This window comes from Geotrypetes seraphini, chromosome 14, assembly GCF_902459505.1.
Source record: "Geotrypetes seraphini chromosome 14, aGeoSer1.1, whole genome shotgun sequence".
In the NCBI taxonomy this organism is placed as follows: domain Eukaryota; kingdom Metazoa; phylum Chordata; class Amphibia; order Gymnophiona; family Dermophiidae; genus Geotrypetes; species Geotrypetes seraphini.
This window is the reverse complement of record NC_047097.1, coordinates 5,476,670-5,489,829: the sequence shown is the minus strand read 5'-3', so window position 1 is coordinate 5,489,829 and position 13,160 is coordinate 5,476,670. Positions and strand designations below refer to the sequence as shown.

The 13,160-nt window shown below is 39.6% G+C and overlaps 1 protein-coding gene across 6 annotated transcripts in view; it reads right to left on the bottom strand.

The window, feature by feature from the left end:
* Window positions 1-13,160, bottom strand: part of CSNK1G1 (casein kinase 1 gamma 1) — a 255,154-nt gene that overhangs the window by 105,654 nt on the left and 136,340 nt on the right. For all 6 annotated transcript variants that reach the window (XM_033919970.1, XM_033919969.1, XM_033919968.1 and 3 more), the window contains one exon: window positions 8,830-9,064. In XM_033919970.1, the coding sequence (XP_033775861.1) occupies window positions 8,830-9,064 (235 nt within the window). The remainder of the gene's footprint in view (window positions 1-8,829; window positions 9,065-13,160) is intronic.

Below are 13,160 nucleotides of genomic sequence, written 5' to 3'. Positions count from 1 at the left end.
AAAAACACTTCCCATCATCATAACCTCACAAAAGTATTAGAAAATGCTCTCATGACTACCCTAACACCACCACCAGCAACACCCGAATCCGGACAGTATTATCTCTATTCGTCTAAACAGCAGAATCCGGACAATATTATCTCTATTCGTCTAAACAACCTATCACTATCTACTATCTACTACCAATCTATCCTGGAAAAGTCCAGAACAACAATTGTAACTTAACGCATTCTTGATTATATGTACTGCAATGCTACTGGAAATGTCCAGTCTTCTAACTTGTAATCCGCTTAGAACCGCAAGGCACAAGCGGAATAGAAATCACTAATGTAATGTAATGTAATAGCCACTGACATAGCAGATGCTCTGGATGACATCTCAAAAGCATCATAAGCTGACCTTGCTATATACTTTCTAGTCTGTGAAAGGTTTGGGGGGCTGTTTTTATTAAACATGAAAGAGCATCCAACTTAACAGGCTCTACACCCATGTTAGATTTCCCTACTAGTGTTGTTAATGTTGAAACATCCAGACAACAGGAAAAAAAAACACCTTACAGGCTCTACACCCCTTGTGGATTCCTGACTTAATATGGAAAGGCGGATGCAATGTAGATCAATGCCTTGATAGAAAAACTGGATTTGGTACCTTATAGCCCCAAAATGCTTAGGCAGGACCAGTACTGAACAAAGCAGCCTCTAGAAGCAGGTCACAAAAACTAAACTGGTTTCGGAGACCTAGATGAAGCTGATGACAAACCATCAATGTCAATGTAGAAATTCAATGTAAGAAATCAAATTCCCTTCTTATGTGAGTCTGCGCAGCGGAATCCATGGGAAATTAAAGTCCAAAGACTGTTGGGAATTAAGAAACTAGAGATGGAATGCTGTGCCGTGCAGAGCCTTGATGTGAAGAACATCGGTGTTTTACTGGTGACTGATGTTCGGTACCACTCTGTGCGAAGCAGTGGATAAAGTCATCAATCCTGGAACAAATATCCCACATTGATACCTGAGTGGGTATCAAAGGTGCTGCAGGGTGCCGAGGGGCGGGGGACCTCAAAGAGGATGCACACCCTGTAAGGAACACAATCTGCACAGAAGGACGACACCGGCGTCGATGTGAAGTTATTCTTCGACAATGTACACCCATATCCCTGGATCTAGGACTGGTACCATCAGTGCAAATGCTGCAGTAACTGCTCTACAGATGACATCGACGATGATTTAAAGAACATTGATACTAAGGAGAGTGACGTTTGAGGATAAACTCCAAAGCAGTACCTTGCGCCTTATGAGAACTATAGTCAGGCTAATTGGCACCGATGAGGTTGCTGACACTAAAGTAGAGATCAGTCTACAGAAAAAGTGATCCTCCTGCAATCTCAAATCATGTACTGATACCTGACTGAGCAGGTATCAATGGTATCGCAGGGTGGGATTATATCGATGTATAACAGCATCAAGTCTTAATCAGCAGTGATGTCCAGCAATAAGGAAGCACCATAACCATACAACATCAATGGTATTAAAAGTGCCACAGGCGTCGAAGCGTGAGTGCCTGAAAAGGCGATGCGCTTCAGATATGACAACCTGTATCGCCCCCAACTCGATTCTTATTGGCAAAGCTCTGTCCACTGCAATGTATCTGCGTTGACATGGTTTAAACATTGGTACAGATGGTATGCATCAAATAGACTCAATGCTAATATGCCACCAATGGAAGCAGATGGAAGAATCAATGTCCTCCAATACTGGTTAATCCCCCTACATGATGCGTTGGGGGGGAGAAAATTCACAGCCAGCTCCCTGATACCCAAGGGTTGTTACACAGGGGCCACACAGCCTGCGCTCAAGCCCCTTATGAATCAGCGGGTGAGCAAGCTCCCAGGGGAATGAACCCCAAGCACCTGAAGGGACACAAAGCTGGCTGGTTCCACAGGTACTCGTAGAGATTTGCCTGAGAGCAGCAGACTGCCCTTGCGGGTCTGCATCCTTTCCCCAGCAGAGTAAACCCAAAAACAGAACCTCTGAAGCCACACAGGAAAAAAGGAATAGACTGCAAAAATAATAAAAGGAAAGCAGAGCAGATCAGAACATAACTTCTCAGAGGGAAAAACTGAAGGGGAGGAGTTGAGAGTTTTAATGACACCCTTTTGTAAAGTTTGCAACTACTGGGAAGCAACTGCTACAGTACAGAATCCTGTCTTTGCAACAGAAAGTTTGTTTGAAGATATTATATCATTACTTTTCACTCATGTGCTTCTCTTTATTCAATGGAGAACCCCCCCCTCTCCATTTCTGCCAAGAATCAGATTGTTAAGAGAATGGTGTGATGCCAGAATAAAGTATTCAAGTTCCTTTTGGATGTTTTGTGGTAGTTATGATGTGCCCATATATATATGTGCCTACCGAATTATTAATCATCGTAGATAGTGTAAGTGATCCAACCAGAGACTCCAACTCCAGTAGCAGGCTTCCTGACTACTACTTTTTATCATTTCTTTAGCGCTGAAAGGCATACTCAGTGTTGTATATTCAATATGTAATAAATGGTCCATGCTCAGAAGAGCTTATAATCTAATTAAGACAGACAGAATAAATGGGACAGATAAGGGTTGGGGTGTTTCTTGCAGAGAGAATGATAGGTATCATACAGTGAGTTGGAATTAGGAGTTTAAAGCAGCCTCAAAAAAATGAGCTTTCAGTTTAGATTTGAATACTGTTAAAGACGGAGCGTTTCATGATTGTGATTGTAAGCCTCCTCTTTTTTTTTTTTTTAATACTTATGCTGATTATACTGTATCTTGTAGGAATAAAAAGATATTACTTTTTACACAGATATATTCTTTGTGATTATTTTGAAATCTTATAAATATTTTTTTAAAACAAATTTGGGGTGATAGAGTGGAAGTGGGAGCAGAGGGGGATTCTGTAATTAACTATGTTTGATGACTCTCTTCCTATTTTATTTATACAACCTTTTAGTACTGCTGATCACTGTACACTAAACTAAACTAAACCTTACGTTTATATACCGCATCCTCTCCACGGAAGTGGAGTTCAGCACGGTTTACAAGAACTTAAAATATAAGAAGAGAAAGGAAAAGGTTTACATGAGCTTATACATAGAATGGAAGAGTAAGGGGGAAAATAGAATTACATGTTAGAGAAGAGCCAAGTTTTCAGTTGCTTGCGGAATAGTTGGAGAGAGCCCAGGTTCCGCAACGGGATAGTAAGGTCGTTCCAAAGACCTGTGATTTTGAAGAAAAGAGATTTTCCCAGTTTACCTGCATAGAGAATACCGCGTAGAGAGGGGAAGAATAGTTTATCTTTGGGCGGGTCTGGTGGAGTCAGGAGGAGTTAAAGGATAGTGGGATTAGGGGATCTTAAAAGCCAGGCAGGAGCATTTGAAATGGATTCTGGAAATCACTGGGAGCCAGTGAAGATTGGACAAGAGTGGAAGGAGACTTAACCTGTCTTGTCCCTCTGGGTAAGTCCTAGGAGTGGAAAGGGATCTGGGAGGGACTAGGAGGTATGAGAATGGAAGACTGGAAAGTGTAACTGGAGGGGTTAAATTGGACCCAAGGGGTACAACTGGAAAGGATATTTGACAGGGGGGGAAGCATCAGGTGGTAACTAAGAATTTGTGTAATTTTATTTGTTGGACCTGTACTGGTTGAATGTCATCAATAAAAACCATTTTACTCTAAAAAACAAACAAATTTGACAAAGCACTATTGTTGATTGCTTATACTGAGTTAAGAAAGTAAAATACTGTACTAAAGCAAATATATATCTTAAAAGTTAAATTTATTTATAAACACATCATAAGAAAAACTACCGTAATTTACATTGACAATGAGTTGGGTTGGGGAGTTTTTTCTCGTATTGGCTGAAAAAATGTTCCTTATGTCTCTTGCCTTTTGGAACATTGTTGTTTATTAATTATAATTTCTCTAAAATTGCGGAAATGAGAATAATATTGCTGCAACTCAGGGTCCGACGATGAGTCGATAAATGTTTGGGAGCCATTGGCTAAATATTGTAAAAAGGAATAATTTTTTATTTTGTGGACATGTAAACATACACATCCTGGGGGGTGGGGGAATGGAAATGGTATTGAGATAGGAATTTATAAATAGTTTCATGATGGTTTTGATTTATTTGTTTATTAACTGGGAGGGTGGGGGAAAATTTCTTTGTGCAGTAATATTTGTAAGGTTTGTTGCGCTTATTATATAATGTACAAATATGTGAATCATTTATTGCGCATTTGTAGTTTGAAAATCAATAAAGATTTTTTAAAAAGATGACTTCTAACTTGACTCAGTTTCATTTTCTTTGTTGTAGGCTCTTCTTCATCACTCTCGTCATCTGCTAGTTTTTGGTTTATAACGTCTTGAGCTATCTCACTCTCCGACATTATTTGATACTCAGGATTACCCTCATCTTCTTCCAGCCACTCTAATAGAGCTTCTTCTCGTATTATTTTCGCCAGCATTTTTCATCGTTGTGTAAAAATCTTCCACTTCAAATCCGTGGAACTGTAATTCGCTCTAGATGTTATTTAATAGTTTATTCTATTCATTCACTAATGTTTCGCACTTTACCACCTTCCAAGCGGCCACAAAATTATAGCTGATTTAATATTATATATTTTTTTAGATTTTGCAATCTCCAACGTCTCTTTCTTCGGTTTCGTCTTCCAACACCACCATAACTTCTTGCAAAAATGTTTTTTTCTATATCGTCTTGGTTTCCAGAATTATTCCCTGGTCTATAGACTGGAGAATATATGTTGTATTTTTGGGAAGAAACGTGCATTTAAATTTCCCATTTTGACTACATAAAATTTTTTCAGATGGATGCGTAGGCGTGTTGTCAAGTATTAACAGTGCTTTGACGTTTTGTGCTGGTATAGATAATTTTTCTACTAGAAATCTCTTAACTTCTGGCACAAAATTTTCAAAAAACCATGCTTGAAATATACTTGAGGTAAACTAAGCAAGCTCTTGGATGACACGATTTACCAACAACTACTGGTTCTAATTTATGAGAACCATCAGTGTTCACACAAAGTAGCACAGAGATTCGCTCTTTGCTTAATTTGCTTCCGGAAACGGATCTGTTTTAGAGGCTTGTGTATTTTCTGGCAGTACGCATGCCTGAACTTCAATTCTCGGAAGTGCCCGATGCCGAATATTTTGTTCGTTAAACCCGAAGTCTGAATAAACGAGGACCGGATAACCGAGGGTTTACTGTATTATTGACTTTTATGAATAACTATGTAAGACTTTACATGTTGGCACAAGATGTTGGTTGGTTTCTTTTATATAGATGGAATGAGAAATTATAAGAAACTGGTTGAGGACTGGACTTTTAATATCTGTGACTATAAGAGGTCTGATGACTTTTTTGTTATTTTTCTGATATTCTTTCCCATCCACAATGATATTCAATATTAAAAAACGTATTTGGCTTACCACATTTTAACCTACTCTCTTTATTGGACTGTGGTAAGTGCAGATAGTGTAGCTGGTTTTAAGAAAGGTTTGGACAATTTCCTGGAGGAAAAAGTCCATACATAGTCTGTTATTGAGAAAGACATGGGGGAAGCCACTGCTTGCTCTGGATCGGTAGCATGGAATGTTGCTACTCCTTGGGTTTTGGCCAGGTACTAGTGACCTGGATTGGCCACCATGAGAACAGACTGCTGGGCTTGATAAACCATTGATCTGACTCAGTAAGGCCATTCTTATGTTCTTATTTGGACTTGGGCAGTTTCTTTTCTCCTTTTTAGATTTTAAATATTTTAAAAAACATGTATTCTCAAACCAAGGGATCACAACATAACTCTTCATTTAAAAATCAGTTCTGAAAAATGATATAGCTTACGAAATAGTTCTAAAGAAGTTATTCTGAATAAAAACTGCGATATTGCATAAATATGTTCCTTTCTTCCCTTCTTTCTTATTTAGATATTGCTGCTAATCATCAGCAGTATTAGCGAATTATTTATTTATTTAAAAAAATTTATATTCCACATAGCCTACAATTCTATGCGGTTTACAATAAAACATCCAAAATTGATAAAAGACATACAACGAATTACTTGTATGAATTTATGATTCATTTACCTAGGGTTTAGAGCAGCAAGCTAAGAACCAGGGAAGCCAGGGTTCAAGTCTCAATTAACCCTCCACTCCCTCATGTGTTCCTTAATTATATACAGATCTCCCTACAGGATTTATATTTTTAACCTTCACCTGTCGTTCCCTATATACAGGACTTGCCAAATAAAAATCCCTGAAAAATGTAAGTTGAAGTCTGAAGGAACTGGCTCATGCAGTAAAGTAATTTCCACAGTGAGTACAAAATTATGGAAACCAAGATTCAGCTAGAAAAGGAAAATCAGCACCACCAAAATCCCATGATAGTCCGAACCTTCCTAAATAGTGAAAAATCTACCTAAAAACTGTGGAGTTATGAAGTTTAACTTTCTACTTAAAATAACTGAAGAGAGACTGAATTTTTGGAAAAAAAATTTACATTTTGCTGGAGAGAATCCCTCCCTCCTGAATTCACTTAATGCATTTTGACAAGTATCTCATCTAAACTGATCATTTATTCCTAGTGGCCAGAAGAGGAATAGCAGCTTCCTGGAAACATTCCAAACTTTCTACATTTTTCTCTTATAAAGAGTAAAGTGGATGAGATTTGATATACTGCCTTTCTGTGGTTACAATCAAAGCAAATTACATATTATATACAGCTACTTATTTTGTACCTGAGGCAATGGAAGGTTAAGTGATATGCTCTGAGTCACAAGTTCCCCAAGTTCCAAAGCTATTGCATTAACCTTTAGGCTACTCCTCTACTCCTTGTACTATAACAGAAGCAGAACCAGCATTATTCATAGTTCTTTGCTGCAGCAATTAGGGACATAGGAACAGGAAAAAAAAAATCTTGAAATTTCAAGATTTCTCATGTGTTGTAGTGCAAAACAGTGCAAATTCTTTCTATAATAATGATACCGCTCACAAAATGAAAAAAAACAACAACATGTGAATACTGATAAATACGGGAAACTAAACAAAATGAAAAGTTTTGAGCAACATACCTCCAGCAGCAATTGTTTGATTCAATTAGAGAAATTAAATAAAATTTGCTTCTGTGAGTCAATTCATTTTTTAGTCTTTCCATGCCTAAAGTAGGAGTAGCCTAATGCTTAGCGCAATGAGCCGAGAATCAAGGGAATTGGGTTTGGTTCCCTCTGTGGATCCTTCTGATCCTGGGCAAGTCACTTAACGCTCCATTGCCCCAGATACAAACTTAGATTGTGAGTCCACTAGGGACAGTGGTATGTAATATGTAAACCACCTTGGTTGTATTATAGAAATGTGGTATATCAAGAATCTAGTAATCTAATGTTTTGGGGGCTGTTTTACTAAGCTGCACTAGATACTAATGTGCGCCTAACAGACTTAAAAACGGAAAAGCACTGGTCATGCTTAGGTGCCCTGCCATAACTCTGAAACATGCACATGCAAAAAAAAATATTTCAAAAACATTTTTTAAGGGCCCTGTTATGGGTGGAGAATGGACTTTCATGAACTGACTGGTTAGCACATTCACATTACCGCACACTAACTGGTTAGCGCAGAAATACCATGTGAACCCTTACCACTTACAGCACAGGTTGCGGTTAAGTGCTCATACAGGAATTTTTTTTTTTTAATGGCCATGTACTAATGGTAATATTAGCGCTTGACCATTAATACAAAAAAAGGTGAAAAATTGGCCATTTTATGTCTGTCGTAAAAGTCACCTCAGTGGTGCCCTAAGGCCATGTTTTGCCATAGCTTAGTAAAGGTTTGTAAAGTTTTAATCTACAAAACTTAAGTAGGTCCCTATGAAGCAGACTCTCCCAACTCTATGCATTTTTACTTCTTAGCACGGCACAAAATATTGGATAAAACAATTCTTCAATGTATCTGCCATTCTATGGCACCGAGGGACAAATTCTGAAACTGGCCATGAGGCTTGCACATCCACAGGTATTCTAGTCCTGAAGGCTTGCAAATAGATTTTCAAAGAGAATGAGGTCAGCTTTTACCAGTTTCGAAGCAAATGCAGAGTAGACACATGGATTTCCAAATCTCAGAGTATTTTGGCTATGAAAATAACAGTGCATGCACTTTGAACAAAACATGTACTTTCAATCCCAGGGGGTGAGGGAATAATAATCTAATTATCTGTTTAACTGCATAAAAATTGTGTTTGAACATTTCCCTCTAAGTAGATCATTTATCATTTGATAATCTGTTCATTCATGCTCACACGCTCTGAAAATCACAACTAAAGTATTAAAGATAAGCAAAGACCTTCACTAATATAATCTGGGGACCAAACAAACATGGTAAAAAATTAAATTTTAAAGAATGTAAACAGGAGTACATAATATAACATACCCATGAACTATGTGGTTGGTTCAGAAAAACAGAAGGTGTGCCGATTCTAACTTCTAAACGAACTACAAAAAGAAAATCACTATAACAAACTCAATTTCTGACATTTTGCCATATTTAAGGCAGAATCAATGGTACACCTGTGGATAGCTAGACAAATGATGAATGATTTTGAATAAAGTAAAAGACGGAAAAACAGCTCTATTTCCTACTTTCCATGTATCATTTTCTGATAATCACCATCCTGAACCTTTTTTTAATATAACTTCTTAATCATTTCCATTTGATTTGTGTAAAATAATAAAATGAGTACGAGACAACCAATTTGACCACTTCCTTAGGCAACAAACTAAGCACACCTTTGCCAAGGTGAGTGTTGATGGACATATATCTTGCTGTTCCAGTGAGGCTTTTATGTTCCCTATAAGGTATGTGCTTTTTGGTTTCAGGATCAATGTACTCCTTAGCCAGTCCAAAGTCTATGATATGAATAACATGCTCCTTCTTATTGCCTTGTCGACCAATTAAGAAGTTCTCTGGCTTCACATCACGATAAATGAGGTTTTTTGAGTGCACATATTCCATTCGAGAAATCTGTAAACAGAAAAACATGGATCACTTAGGCACACAGGCTATTTAATTAATGCAATAATCCAATGGTCTCAAACTCAAACCCTTTGCGGGGCCACATTTTGGATTTGTAGGTACTTGGAGGGCCGCAGAAAAAATAGTTAATGCCTTATTAAAGAAATGACAATTTTGCATGAGGTAAAACTTTTTATAGTTTATAAAACTTTCCTTTAACAGTTAAAAGGAAAGATATATAAACTATAAAGAGTTTTACTTCATGCAAAATTGTCATTTCTTTAGTAAGACATTAACTATTTTTTCTGCAGCCCTCCAAGTACTCTATTTTTTTCTGCACCACTCACATTTAAAGTTCAATATCTTTTCTCTCTCAAAACTGGCACATTTCAATCACTAAATTGAAAATAAAATCATTTTCCTACCTTTGTTTGGTAATTTCATCAGTCTCTGGTTGCACTTTATTTTTCTGACTGTGCATCCAATACTTCTTCCCTTCTTTCAGCCTCCTGTATGCTTCCTCTCCTCCAGACCTCATTCCCTCCCCCAACTTTTTCTTTCTTTCTCTGTCTTTCTCTGATTCCGTGCCCCATTTTTTGCTTTGTTTCTGGTTCCCTGTCCCCCCTCCTTCTTTCTTCCTTCCTCCGTGCCCCATTTTTTGCTTTTTTTTCTGGCTCCCTGTCCCCACCCCACCTTCTTTCTTTCTTTCTTCCTTCCTTCCTGCCCTCCCCCATGCTACCGCCGTGGCGGAATAGGCTGCTGCTGCTGCTATCGGGAACAGGCCATATCCCTGCTTCTCTTCTGCACGGGGCCGACCAACTCTCGCTGCCCGATGTCAATTCTAACGTCAGAAAGGACGTTCCGGGCAGCCAGGCAGCGATTGGCTAGCCAGAACGTCCTCTCGACGTCAGAATTGATGTCGGGCCGCCAAAGTTGGTCGGCCCTGCAGGGAAGAGAACAGTGGACCGCCCACCCCCTTGGTACGCCACTGGAGCAGCAGCGTGTCTGGCTGGCTCGTTCGTTCAAAGCCGCGGGTGGCGGCTCCTTGCGAGATCCGCGCCTGCGTCTGAAGCCTCTCTGATGTTGTGACATCAGAGAGGCTTCCGATGCAGGAGTGGATAGCGCAAGGAGCCGCCAACCCGCGGCTTTGAACGAACGAGCCGGCTGCTGCTCCAAAAGGAAGAGAATGATGGCCTCCAGACCGCGGGCCGCAAATAAAACCTGGAGAGCCACATGCGGCCCGCGGGCTGCGTGTTTGAGACCGCTGCAATAATCCCTTCAACAAATATCCCTATTGGAGCACCAGCAAAAAACAAACACAGACATGTGTATACAACAGAGGTTAATTTTCACTTTTTTTTAATACTCAAACAGTGGTTAAGTGATTATTGAATTATCTTTTACACGCCTATGACATCTTGTCATTTTACATGTTTCTCTGGATTCATAGATTTGAGTTTCCAATTGCAAAAGAGCCAAAATCAGCAGTACAATTATTAAGATTTTTTTTGAGAGCCATACCCCATGCCCGCTTGCGCTACGACAGCTATGTCAACCCGACTGACACCTCACTCGCCTGCACGTAGTCGAAATAGATTCGTGGCAGAGCCTAGAGAATGACACGGGGAAAAAAATTTGTCTCTGTCCCCACGAGCTCGGTCCTAATCCCCGCAAACCACCTGATCCCATCCACACAAGCCTTGAATAGTTTTATACTAAACTTATTTTATTAAAGTATAAAAAGAAACCATATTCTGTACAATTGTCAATTTATAAATCAGCGTCTTTTCCCCACTCTCTCTTCCCCATTTCCCTTCAGCGTCCTCAGCCCACTCTCTCTCCTCTTTCCTTCAGCGCACGCACATAAAAACAAGCAAGCAATTTTATATCATTTTCATTCTATTCATTCATAGACATTAAAGTCTAAATAATGCCAGTCACATAACAAAACATGATTTTACAAAAATAATTCCCTGCACAGTCAAGCCTGCAAGGATTACTAGATGTCTTTCAGCAGCTCCCCTCCCTCCCCCTTACCTTCGTGGCCAAGTCAAAATGATCTACCAACAATAAAAAATTTTAAAACACAAAGCACACTGTATACAGAGAAAATGTTAATCATTTATATTCCGCAGGTTTTCAAAGAGGTCAAGGCAGATGACTTTATGCAATGTCACCTCAGTGACAACTATACAAAAATAGACAAATATACCCCCTCCCATTTTACTAAACCGCAATAACAGTTTTTAGCGCAGGGAGCTGCGCTGAATGCTCTGCTCTGCTCTCGATGCTCATAGGCTATTGCGGTTTAATAAAAGGGGGTCATAGTGCAAAATATATAGACAGCAGATATAAATTTTCAAAACGGACACATTTTGATCACTAAATTGAAAATAAAATCATTTTTCCTACCTTTGTTTGGTAATTTCATCAGTCTCTGGTTGCACTTTATTCTTCTGACTGTGCATCCAATATTTCTTCCCTTCTTTCAGCCTCCTGTATGCTTCCTCTCCTCCAGACCTCATTCCCTACCCCAACTTTTTCTTTCTTTCACCCTGCCCCCTTTTTCTTTCTCTCTCCATGCCCCCTTTTTCTTTCTCTCTCCATGCCCCCTTTCTGTCTGTCTCCCATCTCCCTTCTTTCTGTCTCTCTTTCCCCTCCCTTTCTTTCTTTCTCCCTGCCCTCCCTCAAGCCACCGCCATTGGGAACATGATGCCACCGCCGCCATCGGGGAACAGGCCGCTGCCGAGTTCTGAGCTTTACCTGCTTCCCTACCCCACGGGGCTGACCAACTCTCGTCACCCGATGTCAATTCCAACGTCGGACAGGAAGTTCCGGGCCAGCTAGGCAGTGATTGGCTGGCCCAGAACGTCCTCTCCGACATCAGAATTGACGTCGGGTGGCGAGAGTTGGTCGCCCCGCGGGGAAGGGAAGCAGGGAGAGCTCAGAACTCGGTGCCGGCCTGTTCCCCGATGGCGGCGGTGGAAGCCTGTTCCCCAATGACGGTGGCTTGGGGGAGGGCAGTGAGAAGGGAAGGAAAGCAGGTTGGGCACTCAAGCGGCACTCAAGTGGCTAAAGAGCTGCAAGCAGCTTGCGAGCCGCAGTTTGCCGACCACTGAACTAGGGTAAACTAATAGAATCTTAGGAATGGTACCAACTTCCATAAATCCCATACTGTCAAGTCAGATAAAGAATACAATATTTCAGATATGAGAACATCTTCCAGTTGAGTAGACTATCATCACCGGTGATCGAAAAAATTGCATCATATAAACTGAAATGCTAATTTACAATATACTGTAATAGTTTACAAGTGCATAATAAAACTGTATGAGTACAATGATTTAAAAAAAAAAATAAACAGAACAAGTAATTAAAAAAACCCCAAATATATTTAAAAAAGGAAAATGTATATCATTCACTTATTTACTAGTTGTAAATAAAATCTCAGCCATTTTTTCTACGAACCTTGAGAGGTCTCTATTTTAATCTCATTTATCTATGTCAAAAACCCTATTTTACCCAGTCTAATGTAACTTTAATAACCTTATCATAGATGTTTTTATTAGATTTTGAAAAATTTCCAAATTAAAGAAAATTTGCCAATAAAACAAATAACAAAAAATGGAGGGAAAATATACAATATACTAGAAAACAATCACTCCATTTGGTCAGTACACACCAACGCCAGAAAAAGTATTTTAAGGCGAAAGAAAAGCCTCAGACATGGAGAGGTGTTCCCACTCTCTTCCACCCAAGCATCATTGGCAAAAAACTTTCGCATATAACTTATCACTGGCAGGTGGGAGCCTGAAAATAGTCAAAACTAACCAGAAAAACAAGCTAGTTAGAAAAGAGACAGTCCAAAGTGACTACTGCTGGTTTAATCAATCCTTTTTGCTCCAGATCCAGGAAAGTAGGTAACTGGGTCTCCACGCACAACGAGATATCATCCGCCTTTGCTGCTCCACCTAATCGTGGAGCCGGTGAAGACATCGCCAGCTATAACCCCTCCATAGTTGACTCATCTGAATTCCTCAACCGGGAAGGAAGCTCTAGTCGCATTATCTTGAGCCTTTATTTTTGTCATCTTATTAGCTGGTAT